The sequence below is a fragment of the Miniopterus natalensis genome, chromosome 4 (genome assembly GCF_054644295.1).
Source record: "Miniopterus natalensis isolate mMinNat1 chromosome 4, mMinNat1.hap1, whole genome shotgun sequence".
NCBI lineage: Eukaryota > Metazoa > Chordata > Mammalia > Chiroptera > Miniopteridae > Miniopterus > Miniopterus natalensis.
The window spans coordinates 52,027,600-52,055,264 of record NC_142084.1 but is presented as its reverse complement, the minus strand read 5'-3'; the positions used below and the strand labels follow the sequence as shown (position 1 = coordinate 52,055,264).

The 27,665-nt window shown below is 35.3% G+C and overlaps 1 protein-coding gene across 1 annotated transcript; it reads right to left on the bottom strand.

The window, feature by feature from the left end:
* Positions 1 to 234: 234 nt before the first annotated feature.
* ASIC5 (acid sensing ion channel subunit family member 5) lies at positions 235 to 27,665 on the bottom strand. Its single transcript, XM_016200266.2, has 10 exons — positions 27,472 to 27,665; positions 24,773 to 25,079; positions 17,208 to 17,445; positions 15,215 to 15,340; positions 13,304 to 13,453; positions 12,196 to 12,343; positions 10,974 to 11,030; positions 8,518 to 8,686; positions 1,899 to 1,990; positions 235 to 425 (listed from the first exon to the last, which is right to left on the bottom strand). Exons 1-10 carry the CDS (start codon positions 27,566 to 27,568, stop codon positions 235 to 237), a joined length of 1,575 nt encoding a protein of 524 aa, XP_016055752.2. The 5' UTR covers positions 27,569 to 27,665.

Genomic DNA, 27,665 nt, shown 5'->3' with positions numbered 1-27,665 from the left:
CTGGATGCTGGGAATCCAATGGTGTATACAAAACAAGACAGTACCTGGTTCTTCTTTAACAAATACATTTGTATAAATATATACATATATACAGAGAGATAAAAATATGTGTACAGATACTTACAATGAGTTTTATTGAGTTCCCAAACATAAAGTTACATAACAATGAGTTAGTCATGAATAAATCTGAAAATATTGTCAAGAGAAGAGCATAAGCTTTGTCCTAAATGAATATCAACATTCTTCTATGTTATTTTTATTCCCCAGGTGACTGTGAGGTGTACGAGCTCTTGGGGTCATTTCAGGTATCTTCAGCAAAAACAAAATGCATATCCAATAGAAATTGGTGAATAAGTATTCGATAATTTCTATAATTGTAATCATACTGGCTCCACAAAATAAGCCCAGTTGACCGCCAACATCTGCTGTAATAAAACCAATAAATTGAACAAATTATGTTTTTTCATAAAAAGGAAATTAAACATTACTAGAATTTAAATTATTTGAGGCTCATAACGTCATCATAACTGATATTATGTGAAGATGAGTTAATTGTATTATTTTAAGTGTGGTATGAGTAAAATAATAGCAATGAATAATATCTTAAAATAATGTTCATATAAATCATCTCCAAAAGGAGCGAGGAAAAGCAAACATAAAATCTATATCCAAAATATAACTCAGACTTTGAAGGATATTAATTCAAATTTATAAAATATTCTCAACAATTACAAATTTATTTCCATGTGTTGAATGAAAAATAGAAATGAGACATTCAGATGGCATTATTGGGCAATGCTTTCCATCAACATCAATTTCTACTCGATATGTGACTTCAAGTGTCCAAACTTTTTTTAAGTATTTGTAATATTTAATTAACCTAAAATATATTAACACAGCTCTACCATCTTCTTAAAAATTTTTGTAAATCCATATTTGCCTTTATTATATGTGCTTTTTTGCTATTGTGATAAAATCTATGTAACATAAAGTTTACTATTTTAACCATTTTTAAACGTACAGTTTTATGGCACTAAGTACATTCACATTGTTGTGCAAACACCATCACCATCCATCTCCAGAACTTTTCCATCTGCCCAGCTGAAACCCTGTACCCATTAAACAATAAACTCTTCATTTCTCCCTTCCCCTAAGCCCCGGCAACCATCATTTTGCTTTTTGTCTCTATGAATTTGACTTCTCTTGCACGGCCTTGTCAAATAAATTACATCAGTCATCTTTTCATCACCGCCCTGGGTCATTCTTAGGCTCCTGCAATGTGTGTAGAGTGTGGCAATGGAGTGGGGGCTCGTCCGGGAGCGTTGAGGTATTTCTGCCCTACTCGGGCTCAGCCGCCAGTGTCTGACTGCTGTCACTTGGTTTGACTCTCATACCCTCTTCTGTCCCTTACGTGACTTCCCTGTAACGTGCAGTGAGATCTAGCAAATCAGCAACTCAGCTGGTTAAGGACTGTATGAGGAAGGAGAGTGAGCAGACAGTGGTGGCAACTTCAATGTTCAATTTTGATAGCTCGAGACCTTCTCAGCTCACTCTGGGCAGCGGTCTATGTGGAGGTCAGAGATGCCTGACATCCCACCCTGCTGTTGGATTGCTGAATATTCTACTATAGTCACTCGCTGAGGAGGGGGTGGGGGTGTCTGAGTGTAAAGTAAGATACTGTGTGTGAATATGAGATAATGAACACCAGCCTTTTCTTTCTGAAAGCTCAGGCAAAGTTTATTGGAGGTGTGTCCAAGGAGTGGAAAAGTGTCAGGTTTAAGTGGCAGTTGATAAGCATTACTAATTTTTTTCTCCATTGATAAGCTAAACTTTAAATACAAAAGAAAAAAAACTAATAAAAAAATTTTTTAATTGAGGAGCAATTAAATAACACTTACCAAGTAATTCAGACACACTCACTGCTTTTTGCTGCTGAGTTATCTTATAGTTTAGGTCGCTATAGTTTATTTCAATGTTTACAAGATTCTCCCTGGGGATAAAAACAGAGTTATGGCAGCTCAGGATAGTCAGTACTACTGTTAGCTCTTATTTTACACAAGTAATATGCATTTTTGGTCCAGATGTTATTTAATGTGAGATTAGATACACCATCATTGTATTTAATACTAATCATAATACCTTCATTTGGAGAACACTCTTGTCATGTTGATATTTAGGGCAAATAATTTTTCCCCAGACCCAATGATTTTTCTATGCCTCACTCCTGAGAAACTGGAACTGAGTAGATTCGAGTATTTACCAACATTTAAGTGTGTGTCTAATTTTAATTCAAATATTGGTTCTGTCCTTTGTTACTTATGTGATCCTGAAGAAACTACATGGTTTTCCTGAGTCTTGGTTTCCTCAACTATAGTCAAGATTTTAGGGTCAGGATTTTAGAGTTATGGTGAAGAGAAATTAAATATTGCATTAAAGAATTGGGACATACTGGGTGTATAATAAGTGGTAGTCATTTATTTTATGTCGTTAATATATTAAGGCAGAGACTCTGTCTTTTTAGTCATGGATGACCACTAAAGTGAAATGAGTCAGTCAAAGAAAGACAAATAACATATAATCTCACTTATATGTGGAATCTAAAGAACAATATAAACGAACAAAACAGAAACAGATTCGTAGATGCAGAGAACAGACTGATGGTTGCCAGGGGGTAAGGGGATTGGGGTCTGAGTGAAAAGGGTGAAGGGATTTAGAAGTACAAATCTGGTAGTTACAAAATAGTCATGGGAATGTAAAGTACAGCATAGGAAATATAGTCCATAATACTCTAATAACTATGTATAGTGCCAAGTGGATACTGTAAATATCAAGGGGAGCACTTTGTAAAGTATATGATTGTCTAACCGCTGTGCTGTACACTTGAAACTCATACAAAATAATATTGAAAATAAACTGTATTTAAAAAATTACAAGGTAAAAATTTTTTATATGTCACCATAGTGGGTAAACACTATTTTCTTTTATTTTTGAATTTATCTTTATTGTTGAAAGCACTACAGATGTCCTCTTCTTTGCCCATTCACCCCTCCCACCTGGCACCCCTCCTCCCTAGGCCTTCCCCACACTATTGTCTGTGTCCCTGGGTTATGCATATATGCATATAAATTCTTTGGTTAATCTCTCCCCACTCACCCACCCACCCACCCACTCTGCTTTCCTTTCTGAGGTTCGTGAGCCTGTTCCATGCTTCTATTTCTCTGGATTTATTTTGTTCAGTTTATTTTGTTCTTTAGATTCCACATATAAGTGAGATCATGTGATACTTGTCTTTCTCTGACTGGCTTACTTCACTTAGCATAATACTCTCCAGGTCCCCCCATGCTGTCTCAAAGGGTAAGAGATTCTAAACACTATTTTAAAATAACACTTTATGTAGTCTTATATACTCTCATATGCTCAATCTCCAGACAAGACTTCTATCTTGAACTTCAATAATATATCAAATTGCCTCTTAGTATTCCTACTTGGATGTTCAAAAGGTATTTCAAGTTCAACATATTCCAAGTCAAACTCTTGGTTTCCCCCCGTTTATAATTTAATAACACTGAGAGCCAATCCATCACTAAATATTTGTTTTATACCTTGAACATATATCCAGAATCCGAACACCTCTTACTGCATTTGCTTGCTCTGCTTCCTGCCACACCAACCCCCATTCTATTCTATCCATACACATGCATGTTGTTGGCTTAGGATTTTCCTCTGCATTTGGTTTTCCCTTCTTCTGGAATGTTCTTCCTTCATATAATATCAAGACTAGCTCACCCTGGCCAGTGTGGTTCAGTTGATTGGGCGTTGTCTCATGCACTGAAAGGCTGTCAATTCGATTCCCAGTTGGAGCATGTGCCAGGGTTTCGGGCTCTCACACTGATGTTTCTTTAAACTCTATCTCTCTCTCCCTTCCTCTCTCTCTAAAAATCAATAAAAATCTTAAAGGAAAAAAAAAAAAAAAGACTAGCTCTTATATCTCCTTTAACTCAGCAGTTTTCAAAGTGTGATCACATACCCCTATGGGTCCCCAAAATCACTTTTGGAGGTTAAGGTCAAATTATTTTCATAGTATACTAATACATTATTTCACATTTTCACTATGAATATTATTTCAAGAGAGGTGCAGTAGCCAGTTTTTACATGAAACATCATTTTTATTTTAAAAACATTACTGACAAACTATGACTATTCAAACTATGATATTTGGGGGGGGGGGGGCATTTTCACAAAAATGAACAAATGAGCCTATCCCTTTAAGGAAACTAACTAATATGATCAGCAGGCAATAATAAATTTTAAGCTTAGCTTTTATGCTAAAGTTAGAATTTTGAAAAACTTGTATCTGTTATGATGAGCTTGACAACTCCCCAATTTTTAAAGATTTTTCTGGTGAGATAAGTAATAATATTAAAATGAAATATATAGTATATAATGAAATAAATCAATATTTGGAAGATCTGCCTAACTCAGAGAATTTTCCTAATGATCAATAAATGATGCTCAAAATCATGCATGGGTAAAAAGATCAGTTCAAAGATTCAAAGTATAAGATTGATGAATATTAATGTAATTGAATATGAAAAATCCATTGATATGTTTTGATATTTCACTGCTGACGGCTTTCAAATGTCACCATTCCTGCATCTTGTCCCAGGAGAGGCAAGCTTATAAGAAAGCCCATAAACTCCCTCCATTGGCACCTGGGAAGGTTAAACCGCTCAAACTCTGGCCCACTTTTGGGATCTCTCAGCCAAGTCCTACCTCATAACCACAATGAAAGGCAAAGTCAGTATTTTTTAAGAGTACAAAGGGACTTGAGACCAAAACACTGGAGAACCAGTGCTTTCGGTCTTTGCTCAATTGTCACTCTCCCGGGAAGATCTTATTTAATCACAGTCCTCAACCCTGAGAACAAACTTCCCTGACTCTGGCTTTCCCAGCCCTTTTTGCTATTTCTTTTTCCTCCACGGCACTTGACATCATCTGAGATGACTATATGTATTTATTGTCCATCTCCACCCCGATGGAAATAAATGCAACAATGCAGGATTTGTGTCTTTTGTACACAGGGCATCCCTAATGTCTAGGACACCCCTGAATCTTAACACTTAAAAGGTGCTCATTATATGGACAAATAAGGGGACAAATTAAAGAGGAAACCAGTGAATAAATGGATAAATATTAACCTGTCTGTCTTATAAGATAAGGTGGAAACCAACCACCTGGTGATTTTCAGTTGGCATAATAATTGTCATTAAGAATGGATCCTATTAGTGTTGTTTCCTGGAATTATATGGTATTCTTTAATATTTCTAAGAAAGATAACTATAAATCACTCTCCTTAGTGTTTACAGTTTTAGAAATCAATGTTCCCAAATATACTTAATTCAAAATATATCATTAATATGTTTACTTAATTTCCATTGGTTTAGTCCTGGACATTAGTAACAGAACAATGTACTATGTGTAAATCGATAATTGGGTGTTATTGTAATATTTACAAATAATAAAACAGTTTCCAAATTGAAGGGGATAATAAAGTTGTCTTGGAAATCTAGAAATTTTAGTAATATTGCAATCTTTTTGTCCCCCATAGTGCTCCTAATTTGCATGTACATTGATAATAATGTTTAATTTCCCAAGCACAAAACTGACAACCATTTCTAAACATTATTCATCTGTTTTTTGAAAGAAGATAAATTCATTCCTTTAAAAATATTGTGATATTTACTCAACTTCTCTTAGGTAGGTGAGTTGCCCAGTAATTTGAATCTTTTTGAATCTATGCCTCATGATGATTGTAAAATTGTTCAGGATTTAAGACAAGGAGTATTTGTTTGTGTCAGGCATGCATGATTATAAAATAAAATCTGGATTTTTAATAAGGAGAGGAAATCAAAGAAAAATTGAGTGATTTTTGTATTTACAAAACACTGAAGAAATGCTTCCAGGTGCTTGAGTATGAGTGCTGTATTAAGGGCAATAAAATGGTTTTGAACAAAGCAAACTATTTCATAAATTTTTACTTGAAAGTTTAAGTTAAAATAGAGTAATTTACAAAGTTCACTTGTTTTACTAATGGAATTGGTCTAAATTCAGCTATAATTTACTCTTATAGTCACTTTCACACTGCCTTCTTCAGAAAAGCTAAGCCTTTTTTCTCTTTAAGTAAAGCTTTCTTTTTTATATCCTTATTGATTTCAGAGACAGGAAGGGAGAGGGAGAGAGAGAGGTAGAAACATCAATGATGAGAGTCATTGATCGGCTGCCTCCTGCACTCCCTCGACTGGGGATCGAGCCCTCAACCTGGGCATGTGCCCTGGTTGGGAATCGAACCTCCATCTCCTGGATCATAGATTGATGCTTAGCCGCTGAGCCATGGGTGGCCGGGGCCAAGAAAGAGAAGCTAAGCTTTTTTATCATCTTCTCAATAAGGTTCATCAACTGCCACAGGAGGCCCTGGATTGGTCAAAGTCTGGGATTGGTTTTTGCCCCAAGAAGAAACATATACAGGGTTCATAATTAAGTTAGGAACGGATTTTTTAAAAATTTTATTGCTGCTAAGTTTCACATCTGCTCTCCTAACAAACTGCATTTCTGTTTTCTGATTTATTACTCTTTGACTTCTGGTACCTGTTCACAAGCCAGTTTCTTAGTTATATGTGTGACTTCTAACCACTGACTCATCTGGTTTTGGATACCCAACTTTAGCTGCATTTGTTCAGCTACTTGCTTTAGTCTTTGTGATAATGGCCTCCAACAGTCACAACAATGTACCGTTCCCACATGTCAATTATGTGGTAAGATTAATTGCAGTGAAACTTATAACAAAGGAGAACAGAATATGCCACCCCAAAATATGCCATTTTGGCATATTGATTATTTCGAATTAATTTTACTTAGGAAAGAGCCAGTGCAAGAGGACATTCTGACCCTGAAAGAAAAAAATCTCTTATCTGAAAGGTCTGTTCCCTGTGTCGGGAGGGTAAAAGTCATCCTTATCAGAGAGAGAAATAGTACAAGCTCTAACTCCCTTGTCTGGTCAATTTTTGCAAATGTATTGTTTCTTTGTCTAAAAGGTATAGAAGTGACCTTGCAGTGGACACTTTTTTTAGTCTAATATTTTTTATGGGCTCCCAAATGTATGAAATTAAATTTGTTTTTCTCCTTTTAATCTTTGTTATGTCAATTTAATGGTTGGACCAGCCAAAGAACCTAGTAGCATAGAAGGGAAGCATTTTTTCACCTACAACAATAATGTAAGTTTTAGGAAAAACAAGACCATGTCCTGTAGGATCATGTTGCTTATCCATGGGTTCCTTTTCTGATTCACCAGTGTGTCTCCAAAATCATGCCTACATTCTATGCATATTAAATAATTTTGAAACTCAGGAGATCTCTATTAGCCCAAAGTCATACAAAGTGCCCTTCTCAGTCATATTTAAGTATATAATAAGAATAATACTATGAGTGAATTAGGTTCTCATATTAAAATGTAATACAAAAAGACATCTGGAGGAGACAGAAGCATTAAAATTATAATTGCAAATTTCTAGCTTTCCATTTTTTCTCTCTGCTAAACGTTTGAAATCATACCTTGTCAACCCTGCCTTGATGAAAACACATTTTCTTCCTGATTTGCAAAGATCACTTTATTATTTAGGCATTTACATAGGAAGAACATTTTTTATTAGATTAAAATAAATACCAAGCTAAAACTAGAATTTAAGCATGCTTTCAAAGTTTGGTACTTGACTGTGCAAAAGTAAATCAGCTTTTAAATAGTTTATTATAACAAATGTAAATGTAAACACCAATGTACTATATTGCTATTTCAGGTCCTCTGTTTAAAAATATAAATAAAAAACAAAGACAAATGTTAAGGTTGCTTCTTGATTTTAAAAAAAAAAGAGAGTTCTTTATGAAGTTTGACTTGTAAATTCTAAGTGACAGCTTGGGGTAGCGGAAAGAGGCCAAATTTAATCCTCAGTTAATTAAAATTGGAATTATATATCTCTGTGGAAAAATATATGGAGAACAGAGCCATAGGTCTTGGGCATAATTTCTTTCTGTACCACTGACTACCTTTAGAGGACAGTTACTTGAAATACAGAGCTTTGGTTTCCTCATCTATAAGATGAGAATAATTATTTGTGCTCCATCTACCTTATACTGTTATTAGAAGACCCAAGCTATGTAATATACAGGTAAAGAATTTTCATACCTTAAAGCATTAACTGATATGATTAACCGATATTAAAGTATTATTATTTTTCCAAGCTGGGCCAATAATGGTAAGATCATGAGCAAATTAGTCAAGCAAGCTTCATTTTACTTTTCATACTATTAAACTAAGAAATTGAAATTCTAGTGTTTCATTGTTTATTCACTGATGGAAGCCATTGGCCCTGAGGATCAGAATTTTATTTCCTGAGTCTTTGAAAGTTTCGAGTAGAGAAAATATTCATATTAATAGCAAATCATTGACAAGACTAAAAAGATTACCTGATGTACTTTTGACTTTGGTTCAGCTTCTTGGACAGATGTCTCAAAGCTTTTTGACTTGGAAAAGTGGAATAAGAAATAGTAGCTGGGTATTCAGTTTCTTCACAAGGAACAGGGCAGCTAGAATTATGTGTTCCCATTGTACATATGCCCTTAACTTCCATGTGGTCTGAAATGAGAATCAGGACAGGACATTCAGAAAAGAGGGCTATTTTACAGTGGAGAGGACAGAGCTTTAATTTTTTTTATCATTTTACTTTTAATGCTAAAAATAGTGGTTGACAAGTTCTAACACTACTTTCTTAACAAAAAGCATTTATATTTTATTTATTTTTTAGTGCAAATACAGCAAAGGAGACAAAATATAAAACATAGGAGTTGCTATCCTTTAGTTAGTTGAGTCACTAGATTCAGATATTTGTTAGAAAATAAATTCTTTCCAGAAAGTCTCTGGACTTATTTTCATAAAATACCAGACATTTGGACAGGAGAAAAATTGAAAGTTGTTGGTGTCACTTTTAGAGGAACTTTCCAATGTAATTCTAAAAAACAGTAGCTCAGGTTAAAACTAAAATTATCCTTGGGCTTGTCTCAACTTTTGATGGTGTGAAACATGCTTCTGGGTGTTGAGTCTTATTTCTGTGGCCCCGGTGACTTCTAAAGTGGCCACTGAGGTTCTCTGACCTCTCCTGGCCCCTGCAGGGCAACTCCTCTATTCATGCAAATGTGCACTGGACAAAGTCCCTGCAGGATGTGGTAATATTTGTCTTCAGTTTTCTTTTGGACCACTTCCCAGTGCTCAGTCTCACTGCTACTTACTCTTGGTAGATATACCAGTTGTTGTTTGTCCTGTGGTTTTGTCACTGAAACTCTTTTTCTTATGTACACTTTGCTCATTAAGACCCCGTGATTAATGACCAACTTTTGGCTCATTTTCCAGACTCTAACTTTGATACACCTTCATGGTATGACTTCGCTTGCATCTTCTAGTTCTTTAAAACAACTAGTAATAACCACCACTCTTTTTCTATACTTACACAAATACATGTAAAATCTCTCTCTCTCTTTCTCTCTCTCTCTCTCTCTCTCTCTCTCTCTCTCTCTCTCTCTCTCTCTCTCTCTGTCTTATTATCCCACAACACTCCTACAATTTATTCTCCCACAGAACTGCATGCATGATTTCTTGTCCCAAGCTTTCCCTCCAGCCTTTATCAGGGATAGGAGATCACAAGAAATTAGGGAATTTACAAAGCCATTGGTCAATAATACGACTTCTGCATATTCAACTTTTAAGGTAATTTAAAAAATAGATAAGATCCCTTCTACCCATACCCATCCCATGAAATATTTTACAACCATTAAAAAGAACATGTTAAATCTATTCCTGTTGTTTTGGATATATTTCCACAATGGGTTAGAAAAACAAGCTACATAGAAGAGTAGATAATGTGATTTCATTTTAATAAAATAATCAATGATTTAAAGACATTAATATGAAGTCATATATGTAGAGAAAATTATGGTGAAATATACTAGAATGTTAACATTGGGGATTAAGATAAGAAATATGTAAGCAAAAAATTTGCTGTTTAATGAGTTGTCCTTGATAAATATCACATGTATGGTTGTGATTATATTTAGATAAAAATTATATATATGCCTGGCCAGCCTGACTCAGTGGTTGAGCATCAACCTGTGATCCAGGGGATTGTGGTTTGATCCCCAGTCAGGTCAGGGCATGTGCCCGGGTTTAGGGCTCCATCCCCAGTGCACAGCATGCAGGAGGCAGATAATCCATGGCTCTCTCATCATTAATGTTTCTATCTCTCTCTCTCTCCCTCTCCCTTCCTCTCTTTGAAATCAATAAAGATATATTTAAAAAAAAAAAAATTAAAAATAAAAATATATTTTTAAAAATGTGAAAAGACAACACAAAGAATAGAAGAAATAGTAAAAAAAATTATACATGTATTTATATATAATATATATAATGAAATTAATAAATGAAAGGATGGTCACCTAAATAGTGACAATGATTTTCAGAGTGATGCAACCGCTACTAACTTTGACATGATTTTTTTTTCTGTTCTGTAATGTTTGAACTAGTCACCACAAGCATGCTTTACTTATATAATGAGAAAGAACAAAGTTATTTTGATTATAAAATATATAAAATGTAAAAAAATGCACATTTAAGAATAAAAACCATAATTGTCTTGCTGTTACTTTGTCACTGCGTCTTTCGTTCCGATGTATCTTGAAATCAGAGGGGTTTTGTTTTGTTTTACTACGTCTGTGTAAGCCAGTAGTGTTAATTTAAGAACATTAAGAGCTCCCTCTTAGAGTCTTTCTTTTGTTTCACTTATGGACCATTAATAGTATGATTAATGTCTTGTGTTACTATGTACAGCTTTCATACAAATCATGCAAATGAAAGAATATACTAAGCCACTTACCGAGGGTAGGAGAAACGCAGTTGTAAAACTTCTGTAGGTCGCACTCTACCCCGTTTCCTTAAAGAGAATGCATAACCCCTTACTGTTTGTGAAATCAGGGACCTTCGGGAAGGAATACCTTTCTCCCACCCGCCTGCCCGCCAGTCATCTGTCTACACCATTCACAAATTATTTGAGTGAATAACAACTTTAAAATGCTGGTAGCTTTTACATTTACAATTGCTTTCCCATTTCTCACCTCCTGGGTTCCAACCCTCACCCTGTGATGTGGGAATGATCATTTAACCAGTGCAATGCTCGGGTTCAGGACGTGGCCTGCCCAAGCGGTGGGGGGGGGGGGCACAGCTCATTCCCTCCACCTCTATCCCGCTCCCTCCAGCCCCTGATGTATATATGTGTGTGTGCAAGTGCATGAGTGTGCACGTGTGTGTGAGTGTGTGATGGGCCACAGTGACAAACTTAGCGAGCCAAAGCGGTTTTGCCTTTGATACACTGCACGTTTCTTTATAAAATGAGGGAGGAGGGAGGTGAAGGACGTCTAAATGACAAGAGCCAACACTTACGGAGAATGTATTCGGTGCCAGGCACTTTTTAAACCACTTACATACTTGTTTCACCCTCCGATCACAACCCTATAAGGCAGGACACTATTATTCTCTTCATTGTACAGAAAAGCAGAAAGGCCAAGTCCAAGGTCACACCGGTGAGAGGCTGTGGAGCTGGAAGGCGCGGCCTGGGCCGAGCCCAGCCCCTACCCGCCCTGCTCTCCTGCGTGCTCAGTGCTTGCCGCAGTGTCTACAGCTCTGGAAATGTTTCAGGTGGTGTACAAAGGGAATATGGAGTTTCCTCTCTAGCAACAAAGAAAAGAGTTTCTCCAGAGTGAAATACTCAGGCTCAGTATATATATGATCTCATTTTTCTTTGAAATGGAGAAAACTGTAATGAATAATTTTAGATATATGAGAGCATCCAATTTTGTGTTTTGAAAATAAGAATTGGACACTGGCCCTGATAACACTTTTTTCTTTTTTTTATTTTCCAGAAGTCTCTGCTGTGATTCCTTGAGTTAAAATCTGTCCTTTGAGTTGCATTGGTCAAGTAGATGACTTTCCGGCACAGCATTTTACAAGAATGGAAAACAATTTTATGATATATTGATTGCTCATGTTTCAAATTAAGTAAATACAATCAAATAAGGGAAAAGCTGCCACACTTTACTTACCGGGAAGAAGAAAAGGTAAACACCCACATTGCTTTTCTATGTGCCGAGCTTTGCATTCCTTTAAGCAACCAGAAGTGCTGTAGGTACTAAAATTCCGCAGCTTGATGTTAGGGTTGCATTCTCCCCAAGGGTACTCTTGATGAACTGTCTTAAGATAAAATAAATGCCTGGTTCAGGAGATTTTCCTGAGCCAGTCCACCCTGTTATGCCCCAAGAAGAGAGGCTGATACACATTTTTACTTTACTTTTCTTTTTTTCCTTTTTATTGAATTTATTGGGGTGACACTGGCTAGCAAACTAGTTTTACTTTTCTCTCAGACCCTTTTGTGTGTTTTTTTAGTTTAATACATTAGCCAATTTTGCCTACTCTATTAACCTGAAAAATCTCTGAAGGTAAGAATAATAGTAGGTTTTTAACATGTGTCCCAAATGCTCTGTAGTGAATTAATAAAAATCAGACAGTCTGATTGCTCTAAACATTGACTCATATAAAATATTATCATTTATGGAAATTACATGCTAGCATTTTAATCAGCTCACCCACAAAACAGCAGCGAAAATCACACATACAAAAAACAACCCCTTTATTGAGCACCATTTATGTACCAGGCAATATGATAAACGTTTATGTGATTCCACTTAAACTGCATAATAACTGTGAAAAGGAAATGTTACTCCCCACCCCCTCCACCCCCATGTATAGAGAGGAGAGGGAAATTCAGGGAATTGAGTAAAGAATTTACAGAACAAGTAGCTGGCAGACATGTTTGACTCCAACATTTCTGATTTTTCCACTTATTTTTCTTCACAGAATGTCCCGTTGAGAAAGCACACAATTCAGTAACAGGTGTCTCCTCATACTCACTGAGCCTTTCCCACTCTAATGAGATTTAGTTACCTTGGATTTGCTAAGCTTGCTAGCTGTCACTTACATTGTACATGTGAATTCACTGTTTTTACCTAATGTGTGTCTACTAGAAAATGGAATTTCCAGGGGTTTTCTAAAAGCATGGAAGAAAGGGCTTCCTAGTGAAAAATTTTATTTATGCATATGTACATTTACTATGGCCCTTAATTTCCTCAGATTATACATTTTGCCAATATTTACCTTCACTTGGCGGATGGTTACCCGTGCGTGCATTCCCACAGGTGATGACAAACCTAAACCATCAAACTGCGGCACCTTCTTTGGTGAATGAATAACAAAGGTGATCCCAGCATCAACAAAACCAAGAGTGGGGTCATCAGTGAATTCCTCCTGAAACAAAAATATATGTCCCCAGTTACAAATTGATATCAGTTCCACACAAGTCTGAGATTTAATTTTATCGTATGAGAGAATTTAACTGACTTAAAATCAAATATTTATCAGTCTTTAATCTTTTTATGGACAAGTTGTGGAAACTAAACACTTAAGACACTTTCTAGGGTTGAATCACATTTCAAGGCTTTGACAGTTTTGCATGGATCACTTTCACCTCAGATGAAGGTTATGGACATACTGTAATCATCTAATTTCTGGCGCTCTCTTCACCTAGTGGCCTTTTAGTTGCTTCCTCCTTTGCTGTTCACTTTGTTTTATTTGTTTTAGAAAATTATTTGGCATTCTTCTTCTCTTTGTAATTAAAATCTCTGGTCTTATTTAAAATTCAAATGTATTTTCCTATAAGAGTGAAGGCATACTATTTCTCTAGCCCCAGTGTTCTTTCATCAATCTTATATCAGATGAAGAAATTTAAGACTATACTGGGGACTTGGCTATTAGTTCTAATTTCAGGCTATAAGGAGAAGGAATGGAGTTGGAAATATGAATGGGTCAACCTCATTACAGAATTGCATTTAATAAACATGCTTAATATGCCATTTGTCACTCAGAACCCTGTTTCTCCATAGCTTCTTACGACACTGTATGAGACACTTAACTGGCTCATATGGAGAAATATTTCAGAGTCATTTACTTATGGAGTGTGTTGAATTTGCAAATTTTAATTGCATTCTAAACTATTTAGGAAATTCTAGCTTGTAAAATTTATAATATTATATTTTAAATGACCATGTGCTTATATTTGAATGACTTGAAAATATTAATCAAATAGATATATAAGCATGGGTTCGTGAATTGCACGGTACAGTGCTGTGTGTAAACATAAAGAAAAATACTTTGAATGGGATACAAGAGGAATTTATGAAACATACTTGAAGAAAAATTCTTTGAAAGCAGCCAATGGTCTCCTTCACTTTGATTGGGTGGTGGGGTGTTTAATGGGATTTGGAGGAGACTAAGTTTATTTCTCATCTTTGCCATTAATTGTGTGATTTTGGATACTTAATTCATCAGCATTTCAGCATATTCATTTATAAAACCACAATAATGGATTTGAATACCTCTAAGTGTTTAATATTAAATTAGCTGTGCATGACAGACAGTGAGGAGTTGACCTTGGATGAGAGCTCTAACAGGTACTCTCAAAGGTAGCACCACTGCATTTCTTAGGTGTCTGGACATCTGAAACCTAAATACTTAGAACTTTAGGCAATTTACACATTTACAGAAACTAGGCTTAGGCAAAGTCCACTTGTACAATATTCTTTACACAGAAATTATTTTTTTATCACCTTCACAGACCATAGATTCAATGGTTTGTGAAATATCTCTGTATGGCTTCTTTCTAAAACACACTGCGTTATTTACATGTAAATCTAAAATTTATTTTTTAAATGCATAACACCATCTTAAGTTAACTATACATTTTGAATTAGGAGTGTTTGATTTTCTTATTTTGTAGTACAACTCTTTTCTGGAGTCATAGTGATGACAGACAGTGATATAGCTAAAAATGTCCAGGTTATGCCTCTACATTTTGTCTTTTAATCTCTAAGTCAATAGTTGCATCCATAGGACTCTAAGTTAAATTAACAAACAACAAAATGATATCCAACTCATAGGAACAGTTTGACAGGGCAAAATATTTTTATCAAACTTCTTAAGCTCTGGCTAGTTTTAAGAAAAATGCAATACCTGATTGACATTGAAGAGCAAGCTTAAGCCTCTTCCGGAGACACTCACTTTTTTCCTGGCTTCGATATTTTCACCATGATTAAAAGTAAAACAATTTCCATATTCAGTGAAGACATGTGCAAAATCCTTCAATATGAAAATGAAGCACATAAAACACAATCAGTTGGGTATTTCGGTCACTTCTAAAGTTTGAATTGCTATAGCTCTTTTTTCTTAAAAAAAGATACCTAAACAAGATGCCTAAATGAGAATGCAGAAATATCAGAAAGAATAGCGTCTAATGATTTATTATTATATTCAAAGAGAGTTTATTATTTTTTGTAATATGCACTAGTCAGTTGGTATGTGATTATCTAATTGAGACCTTTATATATATAATTTAGCATAGTTTAAAAACATTAAAAAGTTATTTGTTTTATATGTACTAAGGATTCATGGAAACATATATTTTACTTACAGAGAACTCTCTCAGCATCCTTTTTATTTTTTTTTAAAAAATCTTTATTGATTTCAGAGAAAGAAAAAGAGAAGGAGAGAGAGAGGAACATCAATGATGAGAGAGTCACTGATCGGCTGCCTCCTGCATGCTCCTGACGGGATCGAGCCCGCAGCCCGGGCCTGTGCCCTGACCGGGAATCGAACCTCAATCTCCTGGATCCTAGGCTGCTGCTCAACCGCTGGGCCACACAGGGCTGGGCCTCAGCATCCTTTTTAAGGAGTCCTCCCCCCCTCCCCCCACCGTGCGTGGTCACAGTGGGGCAGCCATTACATTTGACTCCTTAGACCGTCTTCCTAGAGCCACCTCACTATGGAGATGTACCTGCGACAGGAAATGGGCCCATCTTAACACCCCACTGTCTCGTGTCAGGGATGGGTTCAGGAATTGATACGTGTCCCAAGTAGAGCTAATTAGGGTCTTCATGGGATTAGGAAGTGGATATTGGAGTGGATAACCTCGGGAACTATGAGCATAAGAGGCTCAAGTCGTCAGCAGTCATCGGGGCTCTGTGTGAGGACTCAGGCAGAAGGACGCCAGCTGGAGCCACGAGGTGGACATTGAGACAGAATGCTCACGGTAGCTTCAGAGTCCGTTGGCTGAGCCTTTCTGAAGCCAGTTCCAGCTCCCACTTAATTAACTCAGTTCATTCCTTTTACTCTTTAGCTTCTCAGAGTTGGGTTCCTGTAATTTTTACCTGAAAAAGTCATGTCTAATACAAAATTCCTTGGTGATGAGTTTAAATATATTTGCAAATCTAAAGCAACACAGAAGAGTTTCTGCTCTAAATAAGAATGTGGAGCAGGGCTTCCTCTCTGTCAGTTATCTCTCAGGCACTTCTTTTCTGTTTACTGTGGGCTAAGGAAGGGTACCAAAATTGTGTCTCAGAACCATGAATTTGTGAATCACCTAACAACACATGCTACAGAACTGCTGATAAGGGAAATAAGGGGTCAAATTGCCTGTATATCCTTTTGCTAACAGATTCCAGATATGTCAACAATTTTATCTTAAATGTAGATTAATTATATAAACAAAAACATAATGTTATGATCAATTAGAGAAATATATATATATTTAATAATCAAATGCTGGGGCCTTCTTATTTTTTATAATCTCTAATATAATACTACAAACATAAAAACAGAATATTGGTTGCTTAATGATAATAAAAATGCTGTCTTGGAATACATTGTTCACTGATGAATGGGGAAAATGAAAATATCCTCTCATGTTAAATTTGTTTTTCTTTTGGAAGGATTATCCTTCAAGAAAGCTAACCAAATATTTCTGTTCTCTACTTTTTCTTATGTAATTACTTGAAAAAGAAATATGTCTCATATGTATCCACACTCTCTGATATCATAAGCATGAGTTAATGAAACATAATCATTAAGCAAATTTAGATTGCCTGTGGGAATAAACTTTATCTCAGTGTGAAACAGTATGATAAAGTAGCATATTATATTGCTGATATTCAAAGAAACAAATCATTACCTGTGAGCCACAAGGCTTTCCAAAAAAGTCACATTTCAACAAAGTGCTATTGTTGAGATAAAAACCATTTTTCTTGACAAACTCTGAAATGCTGAAGTTTTGTTGACTTTCAAGAAAATCAATAGCCTCTTTAAAACCAGTGGAATTGGTGTTGATTTCCTGGAGATGGAGAACTTTGGATACAATATTCCATAAGAAAAAAATAACACTAAATTTGGCTGCAGCTTCAGTTTGGAACCTATCAGTAGGAGTAAAGGCAATGTTTAGACTAATGAACACTTGTTATCTAGAGGACAGAGACCAGATATCTAGACTATATCAGCTTTTCTAGCTTCTCTCCTACACATTCCCTCATTCATAATACATTCAAGTGAAATTATATTGCTAAGAGGTCTTTGTCATGTCCTGCAATTTACCTTGTATTTGTACATAATAGGTTCATTGACTTAGAATACCTTCCAGACCTTGATATGGATACATCCTGGAGGATCTCCAAGACCCAACATAAAGGGACAGGTGGAAATGTGTAGTTGTTAAGAATGTAGACTTTAGAACCAGATTTCTTTTGCCATTGTGGTGGCTTTGTACTCTGTTAGCATGTCTTTGCTGGAACTATATTTTTCAACATCTCCTTCCTTCTATGTACCTGGTTACAACCTGAAGCTTATTGTTGGGCAGAAGCTATGGCCACTCACTCTCATTGGATTCACTGACTGACTCAATTTAGGGTATGGGACAATAGCCAGGATGATAATTCCTCCAATTCCTGTCCAGTTTTCTCCTTTAGCTTCTTCAAATCCTGGGTCAGTGAGAGTGCAACCTGGAAAATGTGCCAACTTATCCTGCAGGTCACCATCAAGATGGGTGGTAGCAAAAAAGAGAGACGCACACATCTCCAGCCTGTATTCATATCCTTTACTTCACATCGATCTTTCTTTCTGGCTCCTAACCTTGCTTATCTCAGGCCCAGCCCCTGTGATTCATTGGGGCTTAATTCCTATAATACATCTTTCATTTTATGTAACTCATATTGGTTCTGTTTCTGTCATGGAACATGAGTGTTATAGCCACTTAATGGTATGACTTAGCAAGTTTCATCTCACTGTGACTCAATTTTCTCACTTCTAAAGTTGTTATATGTTAACATCACCTATCTCAGAATGTTATTTTGACGATTAAATTATATTTTATAAACCATTAATAGTGCCTGAAATATAGTGAATGTTAGGTAAGTATTCATTAAGTAAATGCTTCATTATTGCAAAGTGTTTTCCTGGCAATCAAAGTAGAAGTAATCTATTTGCTCTCACTGGTATAAATAATTTGTAATTCTCTTATTTTGCTGAGCAATTATGCCTTGCATTATGTGTGGTTTTTTTTATTTGCATACCTTATAGTTCTTTCAAAATGTGAATAGTACTTTGGTACTAGAAATCTTGAAACTGAACCAACTGTTGTCATGTTGGCTGCTGGAAAGCATGGAATGAAATGTGTAATCCACCCTTGATAAGTGTTTGTGGCCCTGTGGCTTGTGTGTAACCTCACTCCTGGGCTTCCTTTATGTCCTAGATTTTATATTTTACTTTTACTTCCCTTTAAATTATCTTCTATGTAATTTTTTCTTTCTCAGACAAGCCACATTAAACCCTTTCTCAGTCAAAGTAAGGCATACATAAAACCAAAATGGAAAAAAACCCCAAATCAATATCATATAGTCTTCTAGAGATAAGAAACAGCTTTCATGAGCAGTCTCTAATATAACATCTTACCTAACCAGCTTTGAGTTTTGCAAGGCCTGTCTTTAAGCCAGCAGCCCAAGCCCTGGCTGGTGTTGCTTTCAGTTGGTTGAGTGTCCTCCCATGAACCTAGAGGTCACCGGTCAGGGCACATGCCCAGGTTGTGGGCTCAGTCCCCAGTAAGTGGCTTGCAGGAGGCAGCCAATCAGTGTTTCAGTTTTACATGGATGTTTCTCTCTCTTTCTCCCTTCCTCTCTCTCTCTAAAATTAATACTAAAACATATTTATTAAAACAACAACAACAAAAAGCACAGCAGCCCGGGTTCTAGAACCTTATACAAACCCTCCTCCAACTTTGGTTTTCTTTAGAGACACCTTCCAGCCTCCCTCATGGGGGAGTCTACCTAACTACAGTGTATCTAACAACCTTGCTTTTCTTTTCTAAAGAGTTTCTAGTGATCTAGGCATTAACAGTCTACATTAGCAACAGATTTGGGGGTAAGAACAGTGTTAGCCCTAAATCGAACAATGAACCTTTAACTGACTTTGGTTTTCTAACTTTGAATGACTCACAGGATCTGCTCCAGAGCTCTGTGACTTTGGAATCCCACACAGGCTGAGTCAATACTGCCTCACGCAATGCTCACCGAATTCTTTTCGAGATGAGTGTGCAGAGAAATGAAGGCACTACCACACGTGTAGGAGGTATGAATACAATAGATTAAAAGGTTAAAGGGTGGGGGTGCATTTAAAAATATTTTTCAAATGTTTCTTATTATACGAATAATAGTAGAGACCATGAGGGTAATTTAAGTAAGTGAGAATTAAATTTAACGAATAAAATATAACAGGATTTGGAACAAAGGAAGTGAAAAATTTCGTGAGGCGTATTGTTCAGCATAAAATCAAAATGTTTTGCTGAGTTTATTTTCAACTTTAGTTCAAACTTCAAAATTCTTCCAAGAATATTCTTTTAGAAATCTTGCTTAGTTATAGTTTGCCTTACTCTTTTATTTAACTTACTGGTAAGAAGCTAGTAACAGAAAATAGTAATGAAAGTACGTTGTTTTGTTTGAACAATTTAATAACCGATAATTCCTAAAGCTGTCCTTCTTACGTATATTAATGTCTCTAACTACACTTCCCCAGATTATACGACCCAAGTGAATATTTTATCTGGTGTCCAAGTTGATGCCTAACTCAGTCCTTCATTGAGTCTCAGTAAAATAAATCTAAGTCTACCATGTATTAACAAGAAATTTATATTTTATAAATAGTTTTATGGAGAGGAAAAATGTACAAGAATGTCTGCCTTTCCCATTCTCCTATGAACTAATTTTAACACTTTATAGTTCTCTCACTAATTAATAAAATTTTTAACTCGAGTTCATTTTATATTTGTATGAGAGTCATGATTTTGGTTTTTATTTAAAATCTTTTAATATATATCTTTTGCATTTAAACTAGATTTGAAATAGGAAGTACAGTGATTATTATAGAGATGAAGAAACAGAACTTGAGTTACTTTTTTAAAAACCATGGATAAAATAACATCAGTACTCACTACGTCTAGTCATTTTCTCTGATATTAACAGAAGAAAACAAATTTCAGAAGTTGTTTTTAGCAAATATAATGGAAATGTATGATACATTTCATGGTAAAGATATTTTAACGGAAGTTTCTGACACAGAGACCTTTGAAAATTACTCCAAGTGCTAAACTTTTGTTTCCATTTTATTTCATTTTGGCATTTTTGCATATTTATTAATTTTAAAAATTTTTATTAGAATTAATATATACAACTCATTATTGTCATTTGTTTATTTTCATGATTTCTGCTGAAAATAATTTTGTCATACAGAATAGGGGACTATTAAAACACTACCCACTCTGAGCTTCATGTGCACTGGATAGGTTCCTGTTACCATGGCAAAAGGTAAACCCTTCCTAATATTCGGAAGTCACTTGGCAAAGTGTCCCCATTTCAGGAATATATTCCTGCTGTCAATGTGTATCAGCACAAGGAGTTTAAGATTGGTGATCTGTCAACAGATATTTTCCAGTCCCTAGCTGGTAACTTTAAGTAAATTGCAATGTTAATTAAACTTTATTCTCTGTCCTGTGAATTGAATGCAATGCAGCTCAGAACAATGGTCTTCAAACTGGGATGGGCATGCGCCTGAGGGTACCCATAAACAAAGAATTTAAGGGAGTACATTTCTAGATCCTCTACTCTTTAAAAAAAAAGAGCCTGCATTCACAATATTTACTCTACCATTTATGAAAGAGGTTTCACCGTTCATCCACCACAAATCTTAGTGTATAATGCATACTGGCATGTAACAACCCCCGGGCTCTTAACAGGCATATTTAAATTGTAATTTATTTCAGGGGAACCTTGATTAGTTCTTAGGCTTAATTCTAATCAAGGTTCTAAGGATTAATCAAGACTCCCTCAACTTTGTCTTACCCTGTCATGCACATATATCTGGTTCAGGTGAAACTTAACATTAGACACTGGATATTTGGACCTTTATTGGGACTCTGTAAATTGAGAAAAGCTGAAGTAGTATAATAAAATTTATTATTTTAAATGTAACTTGTTTATTCTGTGAGTCTTCCAGATTAGTGAGATATTTAATTAAAGTCTACATATAAAAATATACATCATTTATATCAATGTACTTTATTGAATAAAGTAAAGTTTTATGGAATCATATGAAATATTTATTCTTATTACAGTTAATCCTTATTTTATGTCACAAAGTTTACAATATTTTTGATATCCTAAAAATAAGACATAAACATTTAAAGTTGTGGTTAAAAATTTAGATGTCAATTTCAAATATGCAAGTTGAATACATAGCTTTTCAAAGTTCCTTTATCTGGCACATGAGCTAAAATCTTTGAAGAGCATTCTCTTTGAGAACCAGACAATAGACAGCTTGAGTTCTTTCCCTGACCTGTCAATAGTTTGCCAAACAATGTTGTATAAAATAATAGTGAATTGATATCCAAAGAACCTATCTGTAAAATTAAACTTTGGGAGTTGAGGATGTCTCTTATCCCTACAGTACTGATGATGTCTTAGTTCTTTGTCATCTAAGAAAGAAGAATTCTGTTATAATTAAGAATTTCCCTATTCTACAATCATAGTTTCTAGAATGTTGAATCTCTCTTTTTTTTTTTTTTTTGGCTTTCATATTTTCACAATGATGTGCCTGGTTGTTAATCTTTTTGTATTTATTCTACCAGAAGTTCATAGAACTTTTTGGATATGTAGATTAATACTTTTCTGCAAATCTGGGGACTTTGGGACTCAATGTTTTAAAAATATCTTTTCTACTTTGTTCACTGGCTTCTCCTTCTGTACTTCCATTTTGCATATGTTCTTATACTTAATATTGTCCTACAGTTTTCTGAGACTCTCTTCATTTTTCTTCATTAGAGTTTTTCTCTCTATTCTTCAGATCACATACTCTATCAATTTATCTTCAAGCTTACTGATTTTTTTCTTTGGCTAGTTCAAATCTACTTTGGAACATCTCTAATGAATCTAGTGAATTATCCACTTCACTAATTGTACATATTTGGTCATTTTAATAGGTGTGTATTGATATCTCATTGTGTATTAATTTGCGTTACAATTATCCTCTGTTTTTTTCCGTGCTACCTTTAATTTTTTTATTTTATTTTATGTGGTGACAACATTAACATGCGATCTCTTAAATTTAAGTGCACAATACAGTGTTGTTAAGTACAGGCACAGTGCCGTACAGCAGATCTCTAGAACTTGTTCATATTACTTCAGTGCAACTTTATGCCTATTGATTAGTAAATCCTCATTTTCATTTCTCCTCCCCCACTCTCTGACAACTACCATTTCTCTTTTGATTTTATAAATTTGACAATTTTAGATACCTCATCATGAGAATCATGCAGTATTTGTGCTTCTGTGACTGGCTTATTTCAGTGAACATAATGTCCTTAAGGTTTACCCATATTGTTGCACAGTGCAGAATTTCCTTCTTTTTAAGGATGAATAGTATTCCGTGGTATGCACGCACCACATTTCCCTCATCCATTTGTTTGTCGATGGATATTTATGCTGTTTTCCATCGTGGTTACTGTGAATAGTGCTGCAATAAACATGGAAGTGCTAACATATATCGTTGAGATCTTGATTTGGATAAGCCTTTATGCTTTGGAATAAATACTGAGAAGTGGGAATGCTGGATAGTATGATGGTTCTATTTTTAATGTTTGGAGGAACCTCTATACTGTTTTCCATAGAGGAGGCACAATTTTGCGTTCCCACCAACTCTGTAGAAAGGCTCTAATTTCTCCACATCCTTGCCAAAACTTGTCATTTGGTTTGTTGATAGGAACCATCTTAATAAATGTAAAGTGATACGTAATGGTGGGTTTTGTTTGCATTTCTCTGATGACTAGTAATGTTGAGTATCTTTTCACGTATCTGTTGGCATTTGTATGTCTTCTTTGAAGAAATATCTACTCAAGTCCTTATAATATTTTAAAATTGGGTTATTAGTTTTATTGTTATTGAGTTTCATATATATTTTTAAAGGATTAACTCCTAAATGCAAGCTTTAGTTAAAATAAATTATTATCAGTTACGGTTATTTTTCTGGGGAAAGGGTTTGTGGTGTTCCTCATGCTGCCGTTTTGGAAATGGTAGGTACATTTTCTCTTAATAATATACTCGCACCAGTCTTTGCTTTTGTTAGATTACATACAATTTAAAATAGTATAAGGGAATAGTATTGAAAATCTTTTTAGGGGCGTGATTCATTTTAACTTTTTGGGGCCTTGATACATTTCTTGAATTCTTGTAAAACATGCTATAAGATCTACTATATTTTGAGGACCTGTCCAAAGACTGCTTCAGGAATGAGACAAAATGATATATATGTTACATCATCTAATGTAACAGCAATCATGTGAAGTAGATAACACTATATCATTTTATACGTACAAAAATGGAAGCCAAGACAATTCAGTGATTTGTCCATGGTGAAACAGCTGATAAGTAAGTGGTGGATCTTAAGGAATCCCCACCCTTACCCCACCTCCATACCCCCCCGCCAGGTGGAAATCTTATGTGTGATCCTTCAGGCTTTGCCATAGCCAATTGCAGGGCTTTTGCCTGGAAGGCCTCTTGGGGGGGAAATGCCCTTTCCCCAGCAGCCTGGGTGCACAGTCAGAAAATCGCAGTTTTCTGGAGGAAGTTGTATCAAGGACTTAAGATAGCGACAGCAGAGTATTAAACCAAGTGACAGGGCCTTGTGTGACTATACAGGTTACACATCCATGAAGACAGCCCATATTTTGTCATATACACATCAAAACATTGCATATGTCCAAACTTTTTTTGCACAGTAGTTCTCTCTTCAAGGTATTCCTCATCTCCACCTAGAAAGTGCCTGGTTACCCTTTAATGCTCAGACTTCCATGACACCCCAGATGTGCTCTCAGAATCCTCACACATACCATTATTGCATTGGACAATTACCATACATATTGCATTGTGATTGTTTCCCTCTTTCTAACTTTTAAAGTGCAAGGATCAAGACTTTTACATCTCTTTAGTGACAGGGTTTGGTGCAATATTTAACATATAATTATAGAAGGTAGAAAGGAAGAAAGAAAAATAAGAAACCAATAAGCATTTTTTGCTCCCTAAATTTGTGTGTTTAAGTAACATTTAAGAACTTAGATTGTTTTCCATGTGTTAAATAAATGCATAATAAAACTCAATTTCAGTCATCAAAATTATAGAGACTTATTATTAAAAGAGTAATTTTTACCTGTTCAAATTACAAAATGTCACAGCCGGAAACTCTATCTTTTCCACATACTGAACCTCTACAGACGTCGTGGTCGGCCATGTGAAGTAGTTGACCAAGCGACTGTAGATTTGCCATACTACCAGTGAGACTGAGCCCAGGACCACCACCAACCAGATCACCTTGCGAATTTTGCTCCGGTTCCGAACAATATTATGTACCCCATGAAAGGAAGTGGAGATGGCAAAGTCATGGTCAAACTTCTTTCGGTCAGTGGGAGATGGCAGTGGTTTCTTTGAAAGCCAGACCTTTATCTTTTCCAAGAGTCCTTAAGGTTTTGCCCATAAAACAAATAACAAATAGTAATGAGTTAGGAAGCCTTAATGTTATCTGTAAAAAACACAACTTACTAAATTTAAACAGCTTACTCTTTTTATGTGGAATACATAAAATTTCTTCTTGAGTTGCATGTTCTACTCAGAAATCAAGAAGCAGCAGCGTGGACTGCATGGATCTAAGAATATCCTAAAGTTATTCCTAGAATTCTTCTTGTGAATGCAAATGTACAAGTGCCATCATATTTATAAGTCGTTGCTTCCAATTTCAAAATCACCCCCCCTTGAACAGATTACTTACAACACGTAATCTTTAACAACATATCTCCAATTTTTAAAATTCTCTTTCTCTCTGAAAGAGTCCCTTAGATGCCATGAACAGTATGAGGCTGATTCTTCCAAGAGTCATAGGTGGGGCTGTGGTGGTGTATTGTGTGGCTGAAAGAAGCTTCCGCACGTTCATATGCTGTGTTACACAACTATTTTACTTCCGTTGGTTATTTAGTTAGAATGTTTAATGTTGCATTATTCAAGTAATTTATTTTCTCTCTCTTTAGAAAGTGAATTCATCCTTTCAAGACTATCAATAATCAGTCAAATCTCAAATCCTGTTTATTGACATAGATTGATAAGAACCCAATAAAGGTGGCCCTAAAATTTTTATGGCAATGTATGACATATTCAGAATTCCCTTTTAGTTTAATTTGTTTTTATCTTTCTGTAGAAGACACAGAGAATTCTTTTGCTGAGAAAAAGCTTTAATTTAGTTCAGAGGATGAGATGGCCTTCAGAATGGAAAGATCTGGTTTGTGGTCCAGGCCTCACCTTTCGTAATCTGTGCGACTTTAGCCAAGTTTCTTAATCTTTCTAATACTTTTTCCTGGGCTGATACATGGGAGCAACAGTCTGCCACATGAGTTTGTTGTGAGTGTTAAATAAGATAATACCTGGGAACTGCTTGGCCCATCACTTGGACCATGATAAGTACTCAGTGTTAGCTCTTTTATTCTGGGAATTTAGTAGTGATGTGGTAAATGATAAGATATGCAGGGGTTTTTAAACAATACCTAAAATTTTCATTTAAGAAATGAGTTCTTAATGGTCTCATAAATGCTTATAATCAGGTTGAATTAACTTTTATATATTTTGCTTTAATTCAAGTTTGTTTACTAATCAGCATGAATATACTTCTAAAAGGTTTCATGTGTTCCTCATTATTAAATCATTATTTAATACTTCATAAGTCTCCAATCAATTACCTAAGCTTAAGTCATGGATATAATACATATATGAACATTTTCTGAGGGACTCAAATTGATTGCAAAATGTTAGGACACAATTACAAATTATATTATAATTATTTTACAAAAACTATACACTGAGCAGCATGAATTTCAACTAAAATTTAGAGTAACCTCACTGTTTTTAATATCAAATTAAGTTTTATATAGATGTGTATATATACATATATATATAGTAATTGGCACAGTTCTAAGGCAAAATCAGAAATATGAGAAAAACTATTGTTATTATTATTCATTAGCAAAATAAATTTAAAAATGCTCTTTGGTGTATTATTTAGGCACTAATTGCAAACACATATGAAGAACAGACTCTGATAGGACAACCCAGTCTTGGGGCACCTGGCAGTAGTCTTCCTATTGGGGGATCAAAGCTGTTAAAAAAGAAGAGTTATCTAGGAACCAGTAACTGCCAGGCAAAGTATTTCTGGGTGTAAGCATCGCTCTGAAGAATATGTTTCAACTTTATCTGTCAAACACTAGCTTGTTTAATATAGACCAACTATTTGACAATTGTTTTGACTGAACTAGAATATTCTCAGTTATTTGCTAGGGTTTTAAAAGAGCTTTAAAAAATATTATTTGAGATGAATAGTAAAGAAACAAGGTGATAAATCACCATGGGGAAGATTAGGATTGGTTTAGTAAATGGCCCATCAGCCTACAAAGCAGAAAATGTCTTATTTTCCTGGCTGAAATACACACTATGTAATTATGGCAAATGGCCCTTGCATGGAATACTGATCTTTATGGAAACATTTTGAGGAACATCAAAAACAAATTTTCTGTATTTTAAAAATAAAACTGGTAGGCGCTTGATAAATAGAAAACAAAAACAAAAATAACCCCTCACCAAAATAAACAACAAAAGATTCTAGTACATAGTAATATCTTAAAACTATTTCTGACTTTCTCACATAAATTATCCCTTAATAACCAAACCTGTATTACATGTATTATATTCAAGTAAATATTGGAAAGCAAGTTTGCCAAATGAAAAAAAATTTCCCCCTTTCCCTTTGCTAATTTCTAGCTTTTGGAAATGAAAATTATAACTGTTCTCAGGACTTTACTCTTTACCCACCTTTCTCAGCGTAGATTTTTGATTTCTCAGTCTGCTCCATTTGTAATTTCAGTAAGCAGGAGTCCTTGGGGTATATCCAGTTTTCATCAATAATCATGTTCCCTTCATGGGCTTTATATTAAATACAGCAGCTGAGGTTGTAAAAAACGTGGGGGCAATTTAAATGTTTGTGTTGCTATGTTTTGCCTCAGAAA